The sequence below is a fragment of the Moschus berezovskii genome, chromosome 9 (genome assembly GCF_049115385.1).
Source record: "Moschus berezovskii isolate FMDL1 chromosome 9, NW_MosBer_1.0, whole genome shotgun sequence".
Taxonomy (NCBI): Eukaryota; Metazoa; Chordata; class Mammalia; order Artiodactyla; family Moschidae; genus Moschus; species Moschus berezovskii.
The window spans coordinates 16,435,001-16,461,073 of record NC_142468.1 but is presented as its reverse complement, the minus strand read 5'-3'; the positions used below and the strand labels follow the sequence as shown (position 1 = coordinate 16,461,073).

Here is a 26,073-nt window from a genome sequence, read left to right as displayed (position 1 = left end):
ATGTGGGGACACAGCAAGAGAAGCCTCCTAGAATCAGGAATTGGTCCTCACCAGACATGGAATCTGCTGGTACCTAGAACCTGAGGCTTCCCAGCCTGTAGAACTAACTGTGAGAAATAAGTTTCTGCCATGTATAAGGTATGTTGGTTACAGCAGCTCAGAGGGACTGAGACACAGGGAGACGGAGAGAAGGAAAGAGTCCAGAGTGCCATCCAACCCTGGCTGGGGCAGTTCCCAGGGCATCAGTCGTGTTCTGCTCTTTCCGCCACTTGCATGGTCACCTCCTCCTTGAAGTCTGAGCTCTCTCACTGCCCTCAAATCACACTCCCCTTGTGCCTAAGCTGGTTCAAGCTGGGCATTTGTCATCTGCAGTCAGTGTAACAGTAAAAGGAAAAGATGCTTCAAAAAATTAGGCTGCAGTCAGCATTCTTGGTCTCTCCATTTGAGACACATTGTACAGGAGATAGGGATCAAGACTATCCCCATGTAAAAGAAATGCAAAAAAGCCACATGGCTGTCTGAGGAGGCCTTACTAATAGCTGTGAAAAGAAGAGAAGAGAAAAGCAAAGGAGAAAAGGAAAGATATTCCTATTTGAATGCAGAGTTCCAAAGAATAGCAAGGAGAGATAAGAAAGCCTTCCTCAGTGATCAATGCAAAGAAATAGAGGAAAACAACAGAATGGGCAAGACCAGAGCTTTCTTCAAGAAAATTACAGATACCAAGGGAACATTTCATGCAAAGATGGGCTCAATAAAGGACAGAAATGGTATGGGCCTAACAGAAGCAGAAAATATTAAGAAGAGGTGGCAAGAATACACAGAAGAACTGTACAAAAAAGATCTTCATGACCCAGATAATCACAATGGTGTGATCACTCACCTAGAGCCAGACATCCTGAAGTACGAAGTCAGGAGGGCCTTAGGAAGCATCACTACGAACAAAGCTAGTGGAGGTGATGGAATTCCAGTTGAGCTATTTCAAATCCTGAAAGATGATGCTGTGAAAGTGCTGCACTCAATATGCCAGCAAATTTGGAAAACTCAGCAGTGGCCACAGAACTGGAAAAGGTCAGTCTTCATTCCAGTCCCAAAGAAAGGCAATGCCAAAGAATGCTCAAACTACTGCACAATTGAACTCATCTCACATGCTAGTAAAGTCATGCTCAAAATTCTCCAAGCCAGGCTTCAGCAATACATGAACCATGAATTTCCAGATGTTCAAGCCGGTTTTAGAAAAGGCAAAGGAACCAGAGATCAAATTGCCAACATCCGCTGGATCATGGAGAAAGCAAGAGAGTTCCAGAAAAACATCTATTTCTGCTTCATTGACTATGCCAAAGCCTTTGACTGTGTGGATCACAACCAACTGTGGAAAATTCTGAAAGAGATGGGACTACCAGACCACCTGACCTGCCTCTTGAGAAACCTGTATGCAGGTCAGGAAGCAACAGTTAGAACTGGACATGGAACAACAGACTGATTCCAAATAGGAAAAGGAGTGTGTCAAGGCTATATATTGTCACCCTGCTTATTTAACTTATATGCAGGAGTACATCATGAGGAACACTGGGCTGGAAGAAGCACAGGCTGGAATCAAGATTGCCAGGAGAAATATCAATAACCTCAGCTATGCAGAGGATACAACCCTTATGGTAGAAAGTGAAGAGGAACTAAAAAATCTCTTGATGAAAGTGAAAGAGGAGAGTGGAAAAGTTGGCTTAAGCTCAACATTCAGAAAACTAAGATCATGGCATCTGGTCCCATCACTTCATGGCAAATAGATGGGGAAACAGTGGAAACACTGTCAGACTTTATTTTGGGGGCTCCAAAATCACTGCAGCTGGTGATTGCAGCCATAAAATTAAGAGACGCTTACTCCTTGGAAGGAAAGTTATGACCAACCTAGATAGCATATTAAAAAGCAGAGACATTACTTTGCCAACAGAGGTCTGTCTAGTCAAGGCTATGGTTTTTCCAGTGGTCATGTATGGATGTGAGAGTTGGACTGTGAATAAAGCTGAGCACTGAAGAATTGATGCTTTTGAACTGTGGTGTTGGAGAAGACTCTTGAGAGTCCCTTGGACTGCAAGGAGATCCAACCAGTCCATCCTAAAGGAGACCAGTCCTGGGTGTTTAATGGAAGGACTGATGCTAAGGTTGAAACTCCAATACTTGGGCCACCTCATGCGAAGAATTGACTCATTGGAAAAGATCCTGATTCTGGGAGGGATTGGGGGCAGGAGTTCAAGGGGACGACAGAGAATGAGATTGCTGGATGGCATCCCTGACTCGATGCACATGAGTTTGGATGAACTCCGGGAGTTGGTGATGGACAGGGAGGCCTGGTGTGCTGGGATTCATGGGGTCGCAAAGAGTCGGACACGACTGAGCGACTAAACTGAACTAAACTGAGCCAAGTGTCCCACCCTGAAGCCTCAAGGGCGTGTGAAGCCAAAGAGTGAAACCTGAGAGGATTTACTTTCCATTCAAATTAGATTATTGGATTTTCATGGGAATCATACTCTGATTTCCGCCAGCTTCTGGAGCCTCTGGACCTTGCAGAGGCTGAGTCAGCTGCAGGAAGGGGTGAGAGGCCCAATAGAGAAGCAGGAGAGAGAAACAGGAGGTGGGGGTGTAATGCAGGCGCTTTTCCTGTACAGCTTGTCTCTGCAAGATTTCCAGGAGGAGACCACTCCCCTCCCTCCAAGGGCATCACCCTGAGTCCTCCCTGTGCTCCGCTTCCCGTCCAATGCCGTCCAGCCCTTGCTCTCACTGCCCACTGCTCCCCACCCTCCTGCCGTTGCCCGTGCTCAGTTCACAAACTCCATTCTCACCTGGGTCACTCAGTGGCCTCATGAGCTGTCTCTCTGTCCCCTCGCTTGCCCCCACCCCAAATGGCTTCTCCAGGAAGCAGCCAGAGCAGACTCCCCCAGTGACAAATCTGACCCTCCTGCATCTCATACCTCCCAGGGGCTCCCCTCCGCGCTCAGGATAAAGCAAAAAGTCCTTGTAGGTCCTGGAGCACTAACTGCTGCCTGGCTCACCAGTCTTCACCCCCACTCTGCCCCAGTCACAGGGACTTCAACTACCTGAAGGCATAGCTCCCTCCTGCCTCAGGGCCTGGAACGCCCACACCCTCCCTTTCACTTACTTAGTTCTTACTCTTTCTTAATGATCTGCTTTGAGATCTAGCTCACCTGTTTTTCTTTATAAAGTCTTACAATTAACCCTGATGGTACTTATCCCAGTTTTATTTACAGGTGTGACTGTTTGATTTTTGGCTGTCTTCCCAAGAGTATAAGCTCTTTGCACGGAGGAAGCACACCTGTTTTGCTCACAACTGGGTCTCAGTCCCTGCACACCGATGGGCTTTATGTAGATTGTGCACGTACACACGCCCAAGCCTTCTTTATTTATTTATTTTTATTGAAGTACGTGAAAGTGAAAGTGAAGTCGCTCAGTCGTGTCCAGCTCTTTGCGACTTCATGGACTGTAGCCTACCAGGCTCCTCCCTCCATGGAATTTTCCAGGCAAGAGTACTGGAGTGGGTTGCCATTTCCTTCTCCAGGGGATCTTCCCAACCCAGGGATCAAACCCAGGTCTCGGTTGCTTGCTTGAGGAGGGGCCCACTGTAGTGCCAACCAATGGCTGAGCAGGGCTGCTATAGCTTGAACCAGCCCCAGTGCTATCACAGTGCGGCCATTTAACAGTATTAATCCTTCCATTCCGACAACATGGGTATCTTCCCATTTCTTTGAAGCATCTTCTTTTATTAATGTTTTATATTAGATAGTTCTCACCACAAAGTCTTTCACCTCCTTGATCACGTTTATATCTAAAGGTTGGTCTTATTTTTTTTTTTTTTGGAGCAGTGTTAAAAGGTATTCCTTTTTTTTAACATTGTTTTTACTGTTGTTCACTCACTAAGTCAAGTCTGACTCTTTGCGACCCTGTGGAGTGCAGCACACCAGACTTTCCTGCCCTTCACTGTCTCCCAGAGTTTGCTCAAACTCATGTCCTTTGAGTTGGTAATGCCATCCAACCAGTTCATCCTCTGTTGTTCCTTTTCTGATATTTCATTGTTGGTGTAAAGAAATGCAAACGATTTGTTTGTTAATCTCACATCCTGCTACCTTGCTGAATTCTTTTATCAGTTCTAGCCCTTTTTGTGTATAGTCTTTAAGGTTAAAAAAATCTTTTCAATATCAACTTCCTCTTGTCTCATGTTTTATAGGTCTTATGTTAATGGAGCAACTTTTAAAGTTTTCAGATGATTAGGAAGTATTCAAAATATATCAAAATGCCTGAAAAAGAACATAGTGGACAGCCACAAACATACACAAGGAAGCAAAGTGGAACCCAGATGGATAAATGGACATTTTCCTTTGAGAGGGGCTGGTACCATTTGTGGCCTCTCTAGATACAGTCTTGATTTCCAGGGAAGTGAAAAATCGATTTTAAACTGAAATAGCCCTGGGGCAGGCAGGAGTTATAGCAGTCCCATTCAGCCATTGGTCGGTGCCCCGGGGCAAGCCACCATTTTAGAGCAACTGTCAACCAGTGACTGTTAGTTGTCCTGCTTAGTGATTGGTCAGTGCCACAGTGAGCTCCTCTCCCTCTTGGTGTTCTGCATAAAAGGAGCCCGGAATTCGGTCTGAGGGGAGATGGTTTTCAGAGATGCTAATCTTTCATCTTTTCGGTCTGCTAGCTTTCTGATTACAATCATTATTCCTTGTTCCCAGACCTCCTCTCCTGCTTTACTGACCTGTCCTGCAGCCAGCAGACCCGGCTCGGGCTTGGGCTTGGTAACAAAACCATGTGCCCAGGACAGAGCCTGGCATCCTCACATTCAGGCAGGAGGTTCTCATCCCATCCTCTCTTCTAGGAAGAAGGGGTCTCTCTTCTGCCTAGGGCCTTTGCAGGCCCTGCCTACATACCCTTCAAGGATGGACTCGGAGACTGTCTGTATTGAGAGGGCCCTAGAGAGAAGAGGCCGGAGAAGGTAATGGCAAGCCACTCCAGTACTCTTGCTTAGAAAATCCCATGGATGGAGGAGCCTGGTAGGCTGCAGTCCGTGGGGTCGCTAAGGGTCGGACACGACTGAGCGACTTCACTTTCACTTTTCACTTTCACACATTGGAGAAGGAAATGGCAACCCACTCCAGTGTTCTTGCCTGGAGAATCCCAGGGACTGGGGAGCCTGGTGGGCTTCCGTCTATGGGGTCACAGAGTCGGACACGACTGAAGCGACTTAGCAGCAGCAGCAGAGAGAAGAGGCAGAGAAGGCAATGGCAAGCCCCTTCAGTACTCTTGCCTAGAAAATCCCATGGGTGGAGGAGCCTGGTAGGCTGCAGTCCGTGGGGTCGCTAAGGGTCGGACACGACTGAGCGACTTCACTTTCACTTTTCACTTTCACACATTGGAGAAAGAAATGGCAACCCGCTCCAGTGTTCTTGCCTGGAGAATCCCAGGGACGGGGGAGCCTGGTGAGCTTCCGTCTATGGGGTCACACAGAGTTGGACACGACTGAAGTGACTTAGCAGCAGCAGCAGCAGCAGAGAGAAGAGGAATCCAGATTCACAATCAGCAAAGGAGTGTACCCCAACCATGGGCTCCATGAGATGGCGGCAGTGGGCAACTCCCATGGGGGAGGTGCCTCAGGAAAGAGAAAGACAAACAAAATAAACAGGAGATGGGAACACGGGGAACAAGCTGTGTAATAGCACAGGGGCAGGCATGCAGGTGTTAGTAAGCTACCATCATCAGCAGTCCCCCTCAGTGGTCGGTGTTGCCATGAGCTCCTCCCCTAAGCAAGCAACCATCAGTGAGCAACCGTTAAGGAGTGACCACTAACAGTCCCTCTCAGTTGCTGGTTGGCATTGCAGTGGGCCCCTGCCCATCACCTTCCTTTCTGTAAAAGGAGCCTGGATTGGGACTGAGGGGAGATGCTTTTTTGAGACTGCCATCTTCTTGGTCTGCTAGCTTTCCGATTAAAGTTGTTATTCCTGGCCTCAGCAAATCATCTCCTCGTGTATTGGCCTGTCATGTGGTGAGCAGAGCAGGCTTGGACTCAATAACAATTTCAGCAAAGCCGGACAAGAACCCTGCTGCTTGTGGCCAGCTGGCCCTAGTTGGAGAATTTTTAGGTAAGACCCAAGCAGCTGCTGGAACCACTTGTCCTGATAATCTTCCCTTCAAAATTCCCTGAAGCAGCATTGGTTACCCCAGCACTTGGCAGTCAGAGCAAGAAATCAACATTAGGAGTTACAACAGTAGGGCAAGTTGCTCTGCTCTGTACAACCAGGAACATTCTCTCCTTTCAGTTTGGGTTTATCTTTTAAGGGAAAAGACAATTTGTTTCACAGTTGATTGTAATTCCCTGTTGGAGAGAAGAATTGTTGGACTCTACAGGATTTGTGAATAGTTGGTTTGCTTGTGTTTTGCATTCATTCACGATGGAATCTGTTTAGACTTTTGGTGTTGAAATTTGCTTGTGTTTTTTGTGTTTTGTTACTCTTGAACTTATAAATATGGCAACTGCTCCATTTGTCCCTGAGGAAAGCCTTTTGGGGTGAATCTTAAATCAGTGGGCAAATTAAGGCTGTGGGCCTATGACTAAGAAAGATGCTATTCTGTTGTTACAGTGTGTGGTCCCAATGGAGAGTGATAGCCCTTGAATGGCTCACTTAATTATGATACGACTTTTCAATTAGAATTCTTCTGTTAAAGAGAAGGTAAAAATGATGAGACTCCATATGTAGAAGCATTTATGCTACTACATCAGGAGGAAAAGCAGTCAGACAACTACTGCCTAATGGTGTAGTGGTCTAAAATGAAATCCAAGAGGATACCTGTTCTACAAGAGGGAGAAGGAGAAAATGAGACTGAGGACGTGTTATTTCAAAACTTAAGCCCCCCTCTGGCCAGCCTGGCTCCCCTACAGTCGAGCAGGCTTCACCGCAGTTGTTCCAACCACTCCTTGTGTCACCCGTCATCGCCTCCTGTTTCCTCTGCTTATGGGGATCATTTAGAAGTTTCTATGTTAACCCCTGGGGCACAGGGGCCTGGCTTGGTGTCACCATCTAAGACCTGAGAAGGGCACTCAGTTTAGACCAGGAGTCACTTCCAGAGCAGGGCAATTTCCATTGCGTTGATGTCCCATAGGAGGCCTTAATGCAGATGGTCACCCAGCCTGGTTTCTACTGATGGACAGTCTATTCTCAACTTTGGATTTATTTAATTAGAAATACCATAACCCCGCATGCCGAGAGGACCCCCTCCACATGACTGAACTTTTCATTCTGCCTTTGCTTATCCATAAGACTATTCACAGTCTTATGAATAGATGCTTACTGGGGATGAAAGGAAGCCAATCATCAAGTCTAGAGAGGAAACACAGCAGCCTCTTCAAGCAAATCCTTACGGAAGTCCAAAGTGAATCTGGCGGTTCTGACTGCTGACCCTGCCTGGGCTCCTAATAATGGAGGTACGCTGCTCCTAGAGCAATGCAGGAAGTGCATCTTAGCAGGCCTTCGAAAGGGAGTATCTAGGCAAAAGAGCTTAAGAAACAGTCAAGAGCTACACCAAACCCCAATGAGGATCCGTCAGAGTCTCTAGAAAGCAGTTATAAAGCTTATAGCCCCTACGCGGCTAAAGCCCCTGAAAATCTGAGAATGTTAACGATGACCTCCATTGAGCAAAGCTCCCTAGATATTAGAAGAGAATTATATAAAAGTTACACGGTGCCTTTGGAATGACCCTTTCTCTATTGGTAGATGTTGCTTTTAAAGTGTTCAACAACAGGGAACAACAAGACAAGCCAGAGGATACAAGACAGAACCTTACTTTTCTAGCAGCAGCTTTGGATTCCCAGATGGGCAGGAACCTGAAGAGAGGTAAGCCACTATTGGGAAGGGAACAATGAACTTACTGTAAGGAGGAAAGGCATTAGAAAATAGGTTGCCCAAGGATAAGGGGTAAGAAAGAAAACAATGAGACGGGAGCCTCTCATATGGTAGAAAGAAAGGAACACTCTGATGGATGAAGAGGCCTGAGATCTCCCTTGGACTTGAGGCATCCAGTTCCAATCTCCCCACAGGAGCCCTGGGGGACTTCAACAGGGGTGGGGAGTTGATTGACTTTCTGATAGACGCGGGTGGAACACACTCTGTGGTAAACACCAAGGTGGCACAGAAAACATCTCAATCCATTCTGGTCATGATCGTTTCTGAAGAAGTACAAAATGGTTCTTTTGACAGCCTTTCGAATGTCAATTAGGGGACCTCACCCTGCAACACAGTATCTTGTATATGCCAGTGTGTCCAATCTCTCTTTTGGGCCAAGATCTCCTTTGTAAATTAAATGCCCAAGTAACTTTTCTGTTAGAGGAGCTTGACATCAGGGTCCCACCAGAGCATGCTGTATGCCTACATGGCACTCACGGACATCCCAGAAAAGGAGTCAGAACTCTCATCTCCCAGCACCTCTCCTCCCAGGTCTACAGAAATGTAAGGCTGGAAGTGTGGGCTGATGGCACCCCAGGACAGGGCAAAAACACAAGGCTAATACAAATCCCATTCAAAAGGGATGCTGAGACACCTAATACCCCCTTAAGCAAGAAACCCACAAGGGAATTCAGCCAATTCTCTAAGGTTTTTGAAAATAGGACTGATTACACTTTGTCTGTCCCTGTATAACACCCTTATCTTTCCAGTCAAAAAGTCAAACTCAGCAGAGTATTGCTTTGTCTAAGACTTGAGTAATGAAATAGTCTAAGATTTGCACCTCGTGGTAGCTACTTACAACTATCGACTCTACTTTCAACTATTCTAGGAGAATTAAAGCTGGTTGTCAATTTTGGACTTGAAAGATGCTTTTTTTTCTGCATCCCTATCACAGAAGAATCATAGCAGCTATTTGTTTTTGAATGATAACACACAAGAACAGATAGTCCAACAGTATAGTTGGACAGTCCTGCCTCAAGGATTTAAGAATTCCCCTACCTTGGAGACTTCCCTGATGGTCTGTGGTTAAGACTCCATGCCTCTACTGCACTGCAGGGGTCACAGGTTCTATCCCTGGTTGGGGAACTAAGATCCCACACGCTGCATGTGGTACAGCAGAAAAAAAATCCCCTTACCTTTTTGGGAAATGTTAGTTTTGGTTAGGGACCTTAGAAACTTCAAATTGGATGAAGGACTCTTCCTCCAATATGTGGACAATTTGATTACAGAATCCCTACACATAATAGTGAAAGTTTTAGTTACTCAGTCGTGTCCCAATCTTTGCAGCCCCATGGACTGCAGCCCACCAGGCTCCTCTGTGCATGGAATTGTCCAGGCAAGAATACTGGATTGGGTTGCCATTTCCTTCTCCAGGGATCGAACCCTGGTCTCCTGCTTGGAAGGCAGATTCTTTAGCTCTGAGCCACCAGGGAAGCCCCTGGTTTTACTTACTGCTCAGTCATCTGTCAAGTTAGCTGGAGTAAAGCTATGGATATATCACATTCAGGTCAAAGCAGCCCCACTGTCATCAGAAAACGACCCCACTCCTGAGAGGCCTAGAGAGCAATAGGTTTGTGAGCCCTTAGAAGCCTTAAGGTTGCTCTTCAAAAAAGACAAGTATTGAGATTAAAATTTCATTGTAGAAGGAATTTCATCAGGTTCAAATAGTTGTAGTTAAAGAGAACTGTATTACTTACTAAAATTTTTAAATATTCCTAGCCCAAAGCTGATCGATTCCATTTCACAACCACACCCTCATCATCCCTGTTTAGCAGGAAGTAGCTAGAAAGATTATCACCCCTTATTTCCACTAGATTGTATCTAGATTGATACATGGCAATTGTAATAGGGGTGGGGCAGGCATGTTAGCCAGAGACTGTCAGAGGTCCCTCTCAGCCATTGGTTGCCATCACAGTGGCCGCTCACTTCCTCTGCTGTGGATAGTTGTAAGGATAAAAGGAGACCATTTCAGGCTGAGGGAAGATAGGTTTTTTGAGACAATGTTCTGTCAAATTCTTGGTCAGCTAGCTTCCTGATTAAAGTCACTATTCATTGCCCCCAGCAACTCATCTCCCATTTACTGCCCTTTCATGTGGCGAGCAGAGCAAGCTTGGGCTGGGTAACAGCTGGACATGCTTTCATTCATGTTGAGGTCTCTGGAGGGGCACACTCAAGAATTGCCTCTCGGAAGTCACTTCAATTACACCTTCATGTCCCTTCTGGATCCAGTTAGCAAGCTAAGAGGTTCAGGATTGCCTATGAAAGGAATGATTCATAACCTCAAAGAACCCATGGAAAACAGGACTTAAAGAGGAAAGCAAGCATTCATGCTACCATTAGAAAGGAGCGACCAGAAAGGTGAACAGGGTGAACTCTGAATCAGACTTGGGCGCTAAGGAAGGCTTCCTGGAGGATGTGATGCTTGTCCTGCAGTGAAGCATGGCATATGCTAGGCATGATGTGTTCATAGTGCTGCCTGGGAGTTGCAGGCGGGTCCAGCATGTGGAGGGAAAGGTGGTAGTGAGCGGTGGTGGGAGAGGCGGCCAGAGCGACCTCACAACCTCCTGTGTGCTAAGTCAAGGAGTGAGAACTTTCTTGAAGCTAGGGGTGGCTACTGGAGTGTTGAAGGCAGGGCAGAGGCTGGGACGGAAGTGTAACGCCCTGTGGAACTGAGTGATGTGAATAAGACGTGTAAGAACGATGAAGATGGCGTCACAGAATCAAGGTAAGAAGCCATGAAAATCTGAACTAAGAAGGTAAGGAGGTCAGCACCCAGTGGAAAGAATGATGGTGCTTCTCAGGGTTTGGGTTTGGCTGACTGGGAGCTGGCAGAGCTACTCACTGACACACAGGATTCAGGGGAGAAGCAGACCTGGGCTTGGCCTTTGGATGCTGGGGCAGCAAGTGAGTCATAAATATTATAGAAGGCATCAGACCCCCATAGAGTCTACAAGCCTGAAAGTCACTAGAAGCAGATGGAAGGTCAGAGAAAGGAGAAGACTTGAGTGCAGGTAACAGGGCCTCTGAACATACACCTGCTTTTCTGAGGAGACACCCAGCACAGCTTTGGAGGACACAGCTCAACTGAAGAGGCTTCCCTGCAGCTCCAGGGTTGGAGACTTGGTGTTCATTTTAGCACCATTATAAAGTCCAGGATGTAACTGACCTTACCCCTGGATGTCACCTGTGGGCCTCAGAGAAGCAACTCAATCTCTATTATTGATCTATTTTGAAATTTTGAGGTTGTTTTAAACCAAAGTTTTGCATAGTTTAAAAACCTGAAATTATCATCTATCAAACATATCACTGCCTACCTTGCTTTCCAGGTCCTCTGAGGCAACTATTTCAGCCCTTAGCAGATGATTCTTTGGTATTTACATTTCTCACTCTAAATAACATGGGTTTACAGATATTCCTGATTTTATCCGTGTTAGGCATTATCCGCTGACTTTCCAATATGGCAGCCAAGGATTCATCTCTGCTCACCCCACCCTCGTCTCCACCACATGCAGGTACCCACTTCCTGTTCCCCCATCCTCCCAATATGCTTGTCATATTTGATCATATCAAGTTCGGTTTTCATATTATCATGATTGTGCTCACGTTGTTCACAACGGAGTCTCTTAAGGTAATCATGACTTTGCTCCCTTGTCCTCCATAGCTTTTTATGTTTCACTGGAATTTAAGATTGCCTCCCCTCCCCATTTATTTAGTCATATTTGTGGTACTGATCACGAGTCCCATCCCTAATTCTCCCCCAGTCTGTAAACCTCTTTCAGTATTCTAAAACACAGTCTTAACAAATCTTTCCTGGGGTCTTGGATCAGCTTCAGTCTGAACAGGCGGTTTCTCTGCCTGGCTCATGGCTGTGCACTCAGGATGTTCCTTTCCTGTCATCTTGGTGAGTCCCGTTTCCTTTCCCGGGGTTGGAGTCCTGATTTCTTCGATCTTCCATCTTACTGTCTCTCGGTTTCCTCCCTCGTTTTGGTGAAGCACATCCTTTAGCAGCTTCTTGAGAGGAGAAGAAAGTGTCTTTAGAAAACTTTACATGTGTGAAGGTGTTTGATTCTTTTCTAGTACTTTTTCTTTTCCTTTGGTGGTCTCCATGTAGGATTCTAGGCAGGAAATGATTTTCCTTCAGAAAACACTCTTCTGCCGACCTCCAGGTTCCAGGCTTGACGACAACCTGATGACACTCTGCACCTGTTTTCTTGAAAATGTTTTAAGAACCTGTTCTTCTCTCTGTGTAAACTGATTGGCTCTCCTCTTCATTCCACTTTTCAAAATTCTGTAGTGATAAGAAATTCAACCCAACTCTACGCACAGATATTGAGACGGACATGTGCAGTGGAGCTTCCCTCACTCAGGGTTCCAGGCCGAACAGAGACTTGCATCAGAATTTCTAGCTGGAATATGCGGGAAGTGCGGAAGCTGAGGCAGACAGGGTGTGGGTGAGTGTGCAGTCTTGCGCACGGAAATGACACATGCAAGATGTGTAAGGGCAGCATTCATACAGATTCCACGTGTCAGTACTTTTTAAGGGGGATTCACCTAGGGTCTCAACCTGATGCGTTAGCTATTTAGCCTGCCCATGCCCTTCACATCCTCCACACTGTCACTTCTACAGCCCCCGTGACTGCTGGAAACCACTGCATGTACAGCCCAGGTTGCAGTGGGGAGCAGTCCCTGGGGTTGGAGGCTTTTGTTTGGTGCTGTGGGAGGTGGGAGAGATAAGACTGAGGCACTGCCCACCCCCACATGTGTTTTTTGGGGTGGAGGGATTGAGGAGGGCCTACCTCCCTCAACACCCCCAGCCAAATGGCGTCTTCCTTTCTCATCTCTATCTGTTTTGACCATTAAGTCCGGCTCATCTTTGCCTTTGATATGTAACCAAAGGAAAACCAAGAAAAAATTAAAAAATACCGCCACCTTTAGACTTCAGGATCAGCTCCTCACGCCAGCAGTAGTGTCGGTTTCCAGGGGGCAGACTTGCTAACCTTTGTGCACAGAACCAGGAAGACTTGAACTCAAAGTCAGGGGTTCTCTCTAGCTCCCTGGGGAGTCAATTGGAATCGAACCAGGAACCAAAATCCCTTTAAGAAAGCAATCACTAAACTGTCTTCTCCTTCAGCTTCAACGTATACCAACTGATGTCTATAGACAGAACATACTGATGAATAGAACATATAGTAAGCTACTCAATGAATGTTTCTTCCCTGAATACAAAATATTTCTCTCAATGTAAAATCTACCTCACAATTGTATACCTTTCCTCTCCCTGGTGGGAATCAGCCAAGAGACAGTACTACAGGACTTGGTGGCTGTCAGAATATTGTTTTTGAAAACAATTGACACATTATCTTAATCATTAATAGTTCTCACAGCAACTCTATGACACATGTAGCTTTAACCTTCATTTTACACATTCATAAACTGAAAACTAAAGAGGTAAAATAACTTGCTCAGGATCCCAAAGCCCATAATGTAGAGCAAACCCTGAGTACACTAAGTCCAAGGCTCACAGTAGATCTGACTCCCTCCACACAAAAGGCAACCCCAAATACCACTTGAATCCCAGGTTAGATACTTGGGAATTGTCACTAAACTGAAGCATTGCCCCAGAGGAGCACATGGGAGAGACTCGTGGAAAAGGACTCAGGAAACCGGTCTGCTTGTTCTGATGCCAGCCAGCTGTGGGGCTCTGACAACACCCGCTGACTCTCTGAGCCTCAGTTTCCAGATCTGTAAAATGAGGTTAAGAATGTATCTGCAGAGTTTTAGGAGAGAACCATGATAACCTAGGGAAAGAAACAGTGAGACCTCTCAGAGAGCTTCCTGTGAATGGAAGTTCCTTGCTCCCTGGAGAAAGATGGGGAAAACTTTGGAATTTTGAGACAGGGGATGGGAAATTAATGTAGAAGTTCTTAGATGGGTATGAGTTCCCTCTTCAGACACTCTACTCTAATCCAAGACTTCATGATTTCTACCAAAAAATTGGATGCCTTCAAGCAGTGTTCCCTCTCCTGGAAACCAGTGGCTCTCAAACCACAAGGGTGCTCAAACTTGGCTGCAACTTTAAACATGCCAAGGCTGGATCCACTCTCAGAGACCTGATCTGGAGTGTGGCAGAGGCTTTGGGAATGTGGAGTTCCCCACGTGATTTTAATGTGCAGAACAAGTTTAGAACCACATCCGCAGAGCCTTAAATTCTTCATTTTTTGCTGTGAAAATTAAAGAACACAACAAGAAAGCACAGCACCCAGTGGCACTTGAACTTTAATATGCTAACAAACGAATCACCTAGAGGTCTTTTAAAATGCAGCCGCTAATTCAGTAGGTTGGGGTGAAACTGGGCTTCTGCCTTTGTAATAAACCCAAGGGGATGCCCACACTGCTGTCCCCAGACTGTGCCTGAGTAGCCGGCATGTATCATGAACGGATACACACTTGCAGGAGAATTATGCCTCTTTACATCAGCTGAGACCTTAAGTAAGAAGTTACTTCCCTTCTTTGTGTCTCAGGTTTAGAATCTAAAAAATGCATACGAGTGATAGCACTTCCATCACAGAATTCTTGTGATGCTTAAATGAGCGACTCCAGTAAACAGATCGAGAATGAAACAAACATTTGTGTGTTTTTAATTTTTAGGATACCTGACACTCCCGGAATGCTTACTACCTGCAAGGAATTTTCAAAGTGCTTTCATTTCAAACGAAATGAAATCTTAACCCACTCAAGCCTCCAAACAATACTGTGAGGTAGGTACCATTATCTCATCATCCCTGTTTCACAGATTCTCCAGGAAACTGAGACACAGACATGTGGAGAATCTTAATTTACAGAACACACTAGGAGCAGCTGGGCTGTGTCTGAAACCAGGGAGGATCTGACTTCTAATCTCTCATCAGGGCTGAGATAAATTAGTGTTCCAGGCTTTGACTTGAGCGTTTACCTTCTAGGATGGGCTGCGGACCAGCAGGGGGCAGTCTAGGGCTCCCTGGCTGCAGAGCCCACTTAACAGTGTGTGCTGTGCTAGGCAGCTCACTCAACTGACACTGGGTCTTCAGCATCTCAGAACTCCCCTCTCCTTTCCCACTCAGGTCCCTGCCTGTAGGAGGCCACCCGGGAATCCAAAGGAAAGAAGAACCCTGCCAATTAGCTGCAAATCTGAGTTCCCTAACAAAAGACCAGGTCTGGGGGAAAAGCAAGTAGGAGACAAGTTTTCTAGAACTCACTTTATCCCAAGAGCACAACCAGCCTGGGAAATCTACAAATTTCTCTTTACACTGAAAGTCGAGCAAAAAGGGTTGTGAATTAGGGTGGGGGAGTGAGGTGGAGCCAGGCCCCAAAGCCCACCCAGAGCTATCAGAATCCTGCAAAGTTCTTGTGCAAGGAGATAACAGTTTTTGATGTGCTGAACTGGCCAGAAAGCCTTGGGAGGTTGCCAGGACTGACTTGAGGCATTTTCCACCAGCCTAGGGCATAGCAGTCCGGGACAGAAGACAAAAAGGACAAGTGGGAGCAGTAACTGGGAGGTGAGCACAGGGAGCCCCACTCTAGGCTCTTCAGTAGGCTCAGGCCTTCCTTTATTCTGGGACTCTGGGACAGGTAGGGCAAGTGGCCTGAGGGCTTCAGAGAACCGGTCAAGGCACTGTCTCTTATGACTGCTAGAGTCCCTAGCACATGCTAAGGGCTCCAGTAGAGGTTGGAGTCATGGAGGATGAAGATGCCAACCAACAGGAGCATGATGGCACCCCTTCTCAGATGTCCCCACTCAAGGCAGAAGCCCATGGCTACACCCTGTTCAGAGTCTTGGACAGAGAGTTCATGATCAAGGTGAGCAAGTGCCGGTGGGCGGTGGTCCTGGTGTTCAGCTGCTACTCCATGTGCAACGCCTTCCAGTGGATCCAGTACAGCTCCATCAATAACATCTTCATGAACTTCTACGGGGTCAGTGCCTTTGCCATTGACTGGCTGTCCATGTGCTACATGCTGGCCTACATCCCTCTGCTCATGCCGGTGACCTGGCTCTTGGAGAAGTTCGGCCTGCGGACTGTCGCCCTTGCTGGCTCCGCTCCCAGCTACCTGGGGGCCTGGGTGAAGCTGGGCAGCCTGAAGCCACATCTCTTCCCAGTCACCGTGCTGGGCCAGGTCGTCTGCTCCGTGGCCCAGGTCTTCATCCTGGGTATGCCTGCCTGCATTGCTTCCGTCTGGTTCGGAGATGATGAGGTGTCAACAGCCTGCTCCACAGCTGTCCTCGCAATCAGGTGGGTAGAGGAGTGGGTGTTCCCTGGGGACTGAGTGAGTGTTCATTGTACCGAACCGTCTCACTGTGTGAAAGCTGTGTTTTCCGACTGCAACAGTGTTTGCGACCCTAGGTGAAGTGTGTCTGAGTCTGACCAAGTGTGATTGAGTGACTATGTGAGAAAAGTGGGGAGACAGAAGGACGGGCCTTTCCTGTCCCCCACGGTATCTCCTCCGCAGGCAGAAAGCCTGCTGTTGCCGTCTTTATGATCACATTCCTCAATTTAATTCACCAGCTTGAGCCTGTGAATTCTGTGCTGCTGTTCTTTCTCGGGGAGCAGTCCCTGCGCATCAGATGACTCTGTGTCTTAGCATTTGGCAGATGTTTTTTGCCCATCCAACCAGCTTTCTTCAAGCGCAGCATCTCCCATTCCCCACAGAGAGCAGAGCGGGGCCCTGGTGGCCCTGGCGTTGCTCTCACCTTCTTTATACACAGCTGAGGCCAGGACAGCGGGAGCAGAGCTTGGGGCCCAACTCCTTCCCTGGAGGGTAGAGTTGAGTGCAGGAGGATGGAGTGGAGCTGTTGCTCTGATTTCCAAAGCCTACAAACCATGGAAAGTCCTGGAAAGCCTTTGTTTTTCCTTCATTCTGAAAGGAGAATCTTAAATTCTTTGCATCTCCGTGAGTTTATGGGCCAGAAAGTTGGGCATGTTATGAACCTGATTTTTTAAATTGTGTTGAAGTAGACATATTTACAATTTACCCAGTCACACATGGACAATTCGATGGCATTAGTGTCACAAAGTTGTATAAGAATTACCAATGTATGTACCCAAAACTTTTTGTCTTCATCCCCAATAACCCGGTACCGGTTAAATAACAACCTGTCCTTTCCCCCTCTTCCTGCCTCTAGTAAGTTCTTCTACTTTCTATGAATTTGTATGTTCTAGATACTGCATATAACCAAAATCAAGTAATATTTGTCTTTTGAGTCTAGCTTACAAACTCTTTTTTTTGTATGCTGATAAAACTCAAAAAATTATTATAATTATTGTTATTTTAAATGTTTTGAGATTGTGGGTCATATAAGGCTTCTAGGGTGAGACTTCTAGGGAAGGTAAAGAGGAACTGAATTCCAGTTCTGGTTTCTCCTTCATCGCAAAGCGCAAAGCAAAGATACAGGTAGGTGGGTGAGCTCAGAGGCTGGCCACTCCAGGAAGGAAATAGACCAGTGATCCCTCAAATAGTGCCCACGTACCTCACCTGTGGGTCCTGGACAAACTACAGATGCCTGGGCCCTCACCTGGACTTCCTGATCAGATCCTCTAGGGAAGAGGCCAGGCGCCTGTGTTTCCACCTGGCTTCCCAGGCGAGGTTTGTGATCAGATGTGAAATCACCAGGAGAGAGGAGCACTGTGCCCTGGGAAGGCGCCCTGCTGCCTGGAGCCGGGGTCATGTCAGGGCCAGTGTGTCTGTGTTGCCGTAGGATGGGTCCAGTTCCCAGGTGGAGGAACTGGGATCTCAGTCACTCTCCAGATTGAGACGGGAGGGTGGGCTTGGGGCAGCGCTTATAATTCTGATTCACTTGAGGTTCTGAAAATATCCTGGAACCCTGGAGAGTGCGGGGCAGTGTGGTAGAGGCCCTGCAGGCCTGTGAGGTGGAACCACAGCAGGAGCTTCTAATCCTGTTTCTTTGACCTTCAGCTCAGTGCACGGCATGGGAGGAGGCTCTGGTAGCCTGGCCTGGCTTCTGTCTTGGCTGTGTTGCCTAGGCAGGCAGTCTTGAGGGCCGGACAATTCTGTGGAATCAAGTCTACATCTTCAGTTTCCTTCTCTCTCCACCTTCCCACCCAGCCTGTCCCTTAGTAGATTGTGGACCAGGAAGCTCAACACCCTTGTCCCTCCCACAGATACATGAAGTAAACTAGAAAGTGGCTAAAATAGCTTTCTTATGGGAGTTTTTCAAAGTCAGCAACCAAACATATGCCCAACCAGGAAAAAGCCGCGTTGAAAATGATAGAAAACTTGATGGAGGTTTTGCTCACCCTTGTCCTCCCCTCTCCTCTATCCTGTGTCTCCCAACACCCCATTCTTCTCTTCAAACCTGATACAGCAGAGCACACCAAATTTATGTTTTACCTAATGGTACTTAAAAAAAAATTTTTATGGGAGTATATTTGATTTGCAATGTTGCGTTAGTCCCAGGTGTACAGCAAAGTGAATCCATGATCGATATACACATATCCACCCTTTTAAAATTATTTTCCAAAATGGGCCATTATAGAGTATTGAGTAGAGTATATAGTAAGTGTTACGAGTTCAGGTCAGTTCAGTCGCTCAGTCGTGTCTGACTCTTTGTGACCCCATGAACTGCAGCACGCCAGGCCTCCTTGTCCATCTCCAACTCCCAGAGTTTACCCAAACTCATGTCCATTGAGTCAGTGATGCCATCCAACCATCTCATCCTCTGTCGTCCCCTTCTCCTCCTGCTGTCCATCTTTCCCAGAATCAGGGTCTTTTCAAATGAGTCAGCTCTCCACATCAGGTGGCCAAAGTATTGGAGTTTCAGCTTCAACATCAGTCCTACCAATGAACACCCAGGACTGATCTCCTTTAGGATGGACTGGTTGGATCTCCTTGCAGTCCAAGGGACTCTCAAGAGTCTTCTCCAACACCACAGTTCAAAAGCATCAATTCTTCTGTGCTCAGCTTTCTTTATAGTCCAACTCTTACATCCATATATGACTACTGGAAAAACCATAGCCTTGACTAGATGGACCTTTGTTGACAAAGTAACATCTCTGCTTTTTAATATGCTGTCTCGGTTGGTCATAACGTTCCTTCCAAGGAGGAAGCGTCTTTCATTTATTTATTTATTTTTGGTATATCATGCAGGTCTTATTGCTGTTCCTTCACATTTCAGTGATTTTCCGTCTTCCCTCCTCCACCCACAGTCTGGCTGCACAGTGCCTTCTTGAACTGCTAGTTCACAGCAGCAATAAGATTTTTTCCACACCTCTAACGCCATTCATTCACAGAGTCACAGTTCTGGTCCACAAACCCTTCCCTATAGGAGGTTCAATGCCTGCGAAAGAATTTGTAATAAACCAGGCCTCCCAGAAAGGCTAGCTCCAGTAAGATGACGATGGAAAGTAGCAGCTTGTTGGCTGTCACTTTTCTGTACATTGAGCAGAGAATCTTACCACTTTTGCTCAAGTTTTCACTTGTATTTATTTACCAGTCTACTCTTGGTACATTCCAACTGGTCATGTTGTTCCCCCAGCTCTTCTATGATTTCTGAGCCAATCTGGTCAGTCTCTGCGGCAATACCATGAGAACGCTCAATACTCTGGGTATCCCGGTTAAGGCTGTCCGTGCCTTGCAGAAGCAATGCCCTTTGAGACTGTAGCCGATTCATATGCTCGTTCTCCACAGCGTATGTACCACATTTCATGTCTCCTCGGGCCCCAGGAGTGGCTGTCAGAGGCGTACTTCTCACTTCCCGATGGAGTTTGGCAAAGTCCTTCCGGTAAGTTTGAAGCTTAGACATCATAGGGTTACGAAAAGACAGGGATGCATAACGTAGCTCCTCTTCCATCTCTGCCAGCGTTTCATCTGCTTCCTGTTGCTTTTCATCAAATCTCTGATCAACTTCTTCTCTTCTGTTCCTGCCATCCCCAGGAGCCGCCCCGGCACCCCTCGACGGTCTTCATGGCGGCCGCGGAAGATCTCGCGCAGTTTCTCAAAATGCTCCGAGGAGGCGGCGGAGGTGGCCAAGGTGCAGGCCGCTCTCGAGCAGCCGGCGCCCAGATTCTGGGCCCAAGGCCCGTTCCTACTCCGCTGTCAGCCGCCCAGCCCCGCAGGCATCAAGGCGACCGCAGCCACAGCCGCCCGAGACGAGGCGCTTCCGGGGCGCGGCTGCGTCTTTCTTTTAATTTCATGGCTGCAATCACCATCTGCGGTGATTTTGGAGCCCAGAAAAATAAAGTCAGGCACTGTTTCCCCATCTATTTGCCATGACGTGATGGGACTGGATGCCATGATCTTAGTTTTCTGAATGTTGAGCTTTAAGTCAACTTTTTCACTGTCCTCTTTCTCTTCTTCACTTTCTGCCATAAAGGTGGTGTCATCTGCATATCGGAGGTTATTGATATTTCTCCCGGCAATCTTGATTCCAGCTTCTGCTTCCTCCAGCCCAGCGCTTCTCATGATATACTGTGCATATAAGTTAAATAAGCAGGGTGACAATATACAGCCTTGACGTACTCCTTTTCCTATTTGGAACCAGTCTATTGTTCTATGTCCAGTTCTAATTGTTGCTTCCTGACCTGCAGACAGGTTTCTCAAGAGGCAGGTCAGGTGGTCTAGTATTCCCATCTCTTTCAGAATTTTCCACAGTTTATTGTGATCCACACAGCCTATTATAGTAGGTCCTTATTAGCAATCTATTTGATATATAATGGTGTGTATATGTCAATCACAATCTCCCAGTTTACCCCTCCACACCCCCACCTTATGTCCTGGTAATCATAAATTTGTTTTCTACACCTGTAACTCTATTTCTGTTTTGTAAATAAGTTCATTTTGTACCCTTTTTGTAGATCCCACATATTGTTGTTGGTGTTTAGTCTCTAAGTCATGTCTGACTCTTTGCGACCTCATGGACTGCAGCATGCCAGCCTCCTTTGATCGCAACTATCTCCCAAAGTTTGCTCAAATTCATGTCCGTTGAGACAGTGATCCTATCTAACCATAACATCCTCTGCCACCCTCTTCTCCTTTTGCCTTCAATCTTTCCCAGGATCAGGATCTTTTCATTGAGTTGGCTCTTCCAGTTGGGTGGTCAAAGTATTGGATCTTTGGCTTCAGCATTGTCCTTTCAATGAATATTCAGGACTGATTTCCTTTAGGATTGACTGGTTTAATCTCCTTGCTGTCCAAGGGACTCTTAAGAGTTTTCTTCAATACCACAATTTGAAAACATCAATTCTTTGGTGCTCAGCCTTCTTTATGGTCCAAATCTCACATATGTACATGACTACTGTAAAAAACACAGTTTGAAAATATGGATCTTTGTTGGAAAAATGATGTCTCTACCTTTTAATACACCATCTACGTTTGTCAGAGTTTTTTTTTTCAAGGAGCAAGCATCTTTTAATTTTATGGCTGCAATCACAGTATGCAGTGGTTTTGGAGCCCAAGAAAAAGAAAATCTACTTTTTCTATTGCTTCTAATTTTTCCCCTTCTGTTTTTCATGAAGTGATGAGACCAGATGAAATGATCTTAGTTTTTTGAATGTTGAGTTTCAAGCCAGCTTTTTCATTCTCCTCCTTCACCCTCATAAAGAGCTCTTTAGTCATTCCTCTTCACTTTCTGCCATTAGAGTGGTGTCATCTGCATATCTGAGGTTTGTGCTATTTCTCCCAGCATTCTTTATTCCAGCTTGTGATTCATCCAACTCAGCATTTCACATGATGAAGTCTGCATATGGGTTTCCCAGGTGACCCAGTATTAAAGAATCTGCCTGCGATGCAGGAGACATGGGTTCGATCCCTGGGTTGTGAAGATCCCCTGGAGAAGGAAATGGCAACCCACTCCAGTATTTTTGCCTGGACAATCCCATGGAGAGAAGAGACTGGCAGGCTACAGTCCAGAGGGGTTGCAAAGAGTTGGACAAGACTTAGCTAGTCAACAACAGCAACTCTGCATATAAGTTAAATAAGCAGGGATACCGCTTTGTCATACCCCTTTTCCAATTTTGAGCCAGTCAGTTGTTCTGTGTAACAATCTAACTGTTGGATTCTTGACCCAGATACAGAATTCTCAGGAGACAGGTAAAGTGGTCTGGTACTCCTATGTCTTTAAGACTTTTCCACGGTTTGTTGTGAGCCACACAGTCAAAGGTTTTCATGTAGTCAATGAAGCAAAAGAAGATGTTTTTTCTGAAACTCCCATGTTTTCTGCATGATCCAACGAATGTTGGCAATTTGATCTCTGAATCCTCTGCCTCTTCGAAACCCAGCTTGTACATCAGGAAGTTCTTGGTTCTTGTACTGCTGAGCCTAGCTTGAAGGATTTTGAGCATTCCACATTTAAGATATATCATAATGATGTTTGTTTTTCTCTGTCTAACTTAATTCACTCAGTATGAGAATCTCTAGGTCTATCAGTGTTGCTGCAAATGGCATGATTTCATTCATCTACCTTAGAGATGGGAGTATAGGAACAATTGTTCAATAGTTTGCAGCTAGAGAAGAGCCAGCTTGCTTTGAGAACTCCAACTATAATTTTTTTCAATAGGATTGATACCGAGGGCTGTCATAAATGTACGTGAGTTGAATTGTGAAGCAAAAGAAAGATCTCTACAGTGTCTTAAGAGGGAAAACAATCCCTGTTTGTGTTCTAAGAAAGAACAGAAGTTGGGGATTATGATTCTTACTAGGAGTGTGTTACGTGTGTACTGTCACCTCTTGGACACTCATATACTATTGATTCTCTCTGTCTGCTATAGCATGGAAATGCCCTTGGGTTCTTGGTCCCTGCTGTCTCGGGACCCAACATCAACAACCCTGATGAGCTTGCCTACCACATCAGCATCATGTTCTACATAACAGCAGGTGTGGCCACTCTGCGTTTCATCCTTGTCATCATCGGTAAGGGCATTAGCAGATTTAAGGGGTCAGTGGGGACGGAGGGAGGTCCTGCTGACTTGGGTGAGGACCTTATGAACATGACCCTAGAACACCATTCTAGGTACCATGTATTCTATAAAATGTATCTACAGAAATTGGAGTCTGGGCTTCTAATGGTCTTCAAGCCTTATAGCCTGAGTAGTTGCTGCTCATACAGTGCTAGCTGGTCCTGTGTACTTTGTTAGCTGTTCAGTAAAGTTTAGCTGTAATTCACCAGTTTCCTAGCGTGACCTCATTAGAATTAATGGGCAGCCTGCCGATTTCCTTGTTGAAACCCTGGTAAGCATTTATGATGTCACAGGCCCTGTGCTGAATGTGCCCGATCTCATTGACTCTTCAAGTGCCGAATAGAGGGGCTACCACTATCAGTTCACTTAACTAAGAGGAAACTGTTACTTGAGGAGAGTGAAAGTATTCAAGATTAGATAGTAAGTGGCAGAGACTGGATTCAAGCCTAAATTTTTTAACTCCATACTCTAAAGTTCTGGAACTAAACAGGATTGACCTACAAACACTAGTCCTCTCATACATTCACCTGAAAATACCTGGGGACCACATTTTTAAAATACTTTTAAAAAAGGTTTATAAGATAGGCTTATAGCATATTAAAAAGCAGAGACATTACTTTGCCAACATAGGTCCATCTAGTCAAGGCTATGGTTTTTCCAGTGGTCATATATGGATGTGAGAGTTGGACTGTGAAGAATGCTGAGTGCCGAAGAACTGATGCTTTTGAACTGTGGTATTGGAGAAGACTCTTGAGAGTCCCTTGGACTGCAAGGAGATCCAACCAGTCCATTCGAAGGCGATCAGTGCTGGGTGTTCATTTGAAGGACTGATGCAAAAGTTGAAACTCCAATGCCTTGGCCACCTGTGCAAAGAGTTGACTCACTGGAAAAGACTCTGATGCTGGGAGGGATTGGGGGCAGGAGGAGACGGGGATGACAGAGAATGAGATGGCTGGATGGCATCACTGACTTGATGGACATGAGGTTGCGTGAACTCCGGGCTTTGGTGATGGACAGGGAGGCCTGGTGTGCTGCAATTCATGGGGTTGCAAAGAGTCAGACACGACTGAGCAACTGAACTGAACTGAAGATAGGCTTATTATGGGAAAATCTAGAAAATAAAATAAAAGCGTAAAGAAAAGGATCACCATTGTACCAGCTAATCCTAACCAGCAACCTCAAATAACTACTATTAATTTTATATGAATATATATCTAAACATTGAGATATTTGATTAATATGATTTATATTCTCTTTTATCATCTGAGTGATATCATACAGGCTGTGAGAAATTCAGAAAGAGTGCAGGAGAAGTGTTCATTTTCAATGAGTCATTTGTCTTTAAAGATTAACCAGCTGTCCCTTTATATCTGAAAATTCCACCACATACGTTAAAGTTTTCTTTCCTTCCTGCCGGCCTCACCTCCAGAGTGTGTGGATTATTTCCTGCCTTTATGCTAGTCTTTACTAGTGAGCTTCCCCATTTGCAATTTTCTTGATTCTAGTTGTCTTTTCTTTTTTTTACCTGCCTAGAGAATTCCTTTAGGATTCGTTATAACACTGGTTTGGTGGTGCTGAATTCTTTTAGCTTTTGCTTATCTGTAAAACTTGATTTCTCCGTCAAATCTGAATAACTGTCTAGGTAGAGTATTCTGAGTTATAGGCTATTCCTTCTTACTTCAAATATATCATGCCATTCCCTTCTGGCCAGTAAAGTTTCTGCTGAAAAATCAACTGATAACCTTATGGGAAAGATTGAGGGCAGCAGAGAAGGGGCAACAGAGGATGAGATGGTTAGATGGCATCACCAGCTCAATGGACATGAGTTTGAGCAAACTCCAGGAGATAGTATAGGACAGGGAAGCCTGGCATGCTATAGTCCACGGGCTCACAAAGAGCTGGATATGACTTAGCAACTGAACAATGACAAGCTTATGGGACTTCCATTGTATGTTATTTGTTGCTTCTCCTTGGTTGAAACAACCAAGCAACCAGTTTTTCTGTCTTTAATTATTGTCAGTTTGATTAATATGTGTCTCTGCATGTTCTCCTTGGGTTTATCTTACATGGGACTCTCTCTGCTTCCTGGACTTGAGTGAGTGTTTACTTTTCATATTAGGAAGCTTTTTGACTATAACCTCTTCATATTTCCTCAGGCCCTCTCTTCTCCTTTTGGACCCCTATAATGCAAATGTTGGTGTGTTTAGTGTTGTCCCAGAAGTCTCTGAGACTGCCCTCATCTCTTTGATTCTTTTTTCTTTATTCTGTCCCACAGTAGCGATTCCATCATTCAGTCTCCCACCTCATTTATTTGCTCTTCTGCCTCAGTTATTCTGCTATTGACTCCTCCTAGTGTGGAGTTTTATAGCAGTTACTGTATTGTTCACCTCTGTTTGTTCTTTATATTTCCTGGCTCTTTGTTGAACATCTCTTGTAACTTCTCAGTCTGTGCCTTCGACCTTTTTCCAAGTTTGGCATTTTTACAAGAGGAGGTGAGCTCAAGTCCCTCTCCTCTGCCCTCTTTCCTGGAATCGAGAGGCTACTTTTAGTTTAGATGCTTGCTGCCTCTTCCCTCAATGTGTGCTGGCTGTTATCCTGGTGGTACGGGGTGTGCAGTTCAGCAGGCCTTGCGTGCCCCCAGGACAGTGGGCACAGGGCCTGGCGCCTACTCATGGGTCTCCTAGTGGCAATTTGTGCCTGCCCCTGGAGCCCACCAGGACAGTGGTGACTTGTGCTGTCCTTGGGCCTCCTGTAAGTGGTGTCCTGTTTCCTGGGCATGCTCACTGGGAAAGAAGCTCTTATGCTGGTCCTGCCCCTCTCCTCTCGTGCCCCAATAATGGCACCTTGCCTCTCTGGCAGGCCCAAGCATCTTCTAAGTACACCCTCCATTGCCGCAGTCACCTATTCAGGCTATTTTCACACAGCCAACCCTGGTCCTCTGCCCGGGTCTGACCCCTGAAGCCTGAGCTTCATCATTCAGTCCCCGCCCAGACCAACGGAGGAGTATCTCAGGCTGGGAGGTGCCGGGAGACCGTGCTGGCCTTCTGTGCGGGTCATTCTCCTTTTTGCCTCTCATGAACCAGTCGCTGTGCCCTCCTCTTGGGCTCAGAAGCTCTTCCTCCATC

At 46.1% G+C, this 26,073-nt stretch overlaps 1 protein-coding gene across 1 annotated transcript in view; it reads left to right on the top strand.

Annotated features, from left to right (window-relative positions):
* The first annotated feature begins 14,638 nt into the window (after positions 1-14,638).
* LOC129563294 (choline/ethanolamine transporter FLVCR2-like) overlaps positions 14,639-26,073 on the top strand; it is a 28,192-nt gene continuing 16,757 nt past the window's right edge. The window contains 4 exon segments of the mRNA XM_088840181.1: positions 14,639-14,761; positions 15,104-16,270; positions 19,929-20,169; positions 22,760-22,901. Of these exon segments, the coding sequence (XP_088696307.1) occupies positions 15,687-16,270; positions 19,929-20,169; positions 22,760-22,901 (967 nt within the window). The 5' untranslated portion in view covers positions 14,639-14,761; positions 15,104-15,686.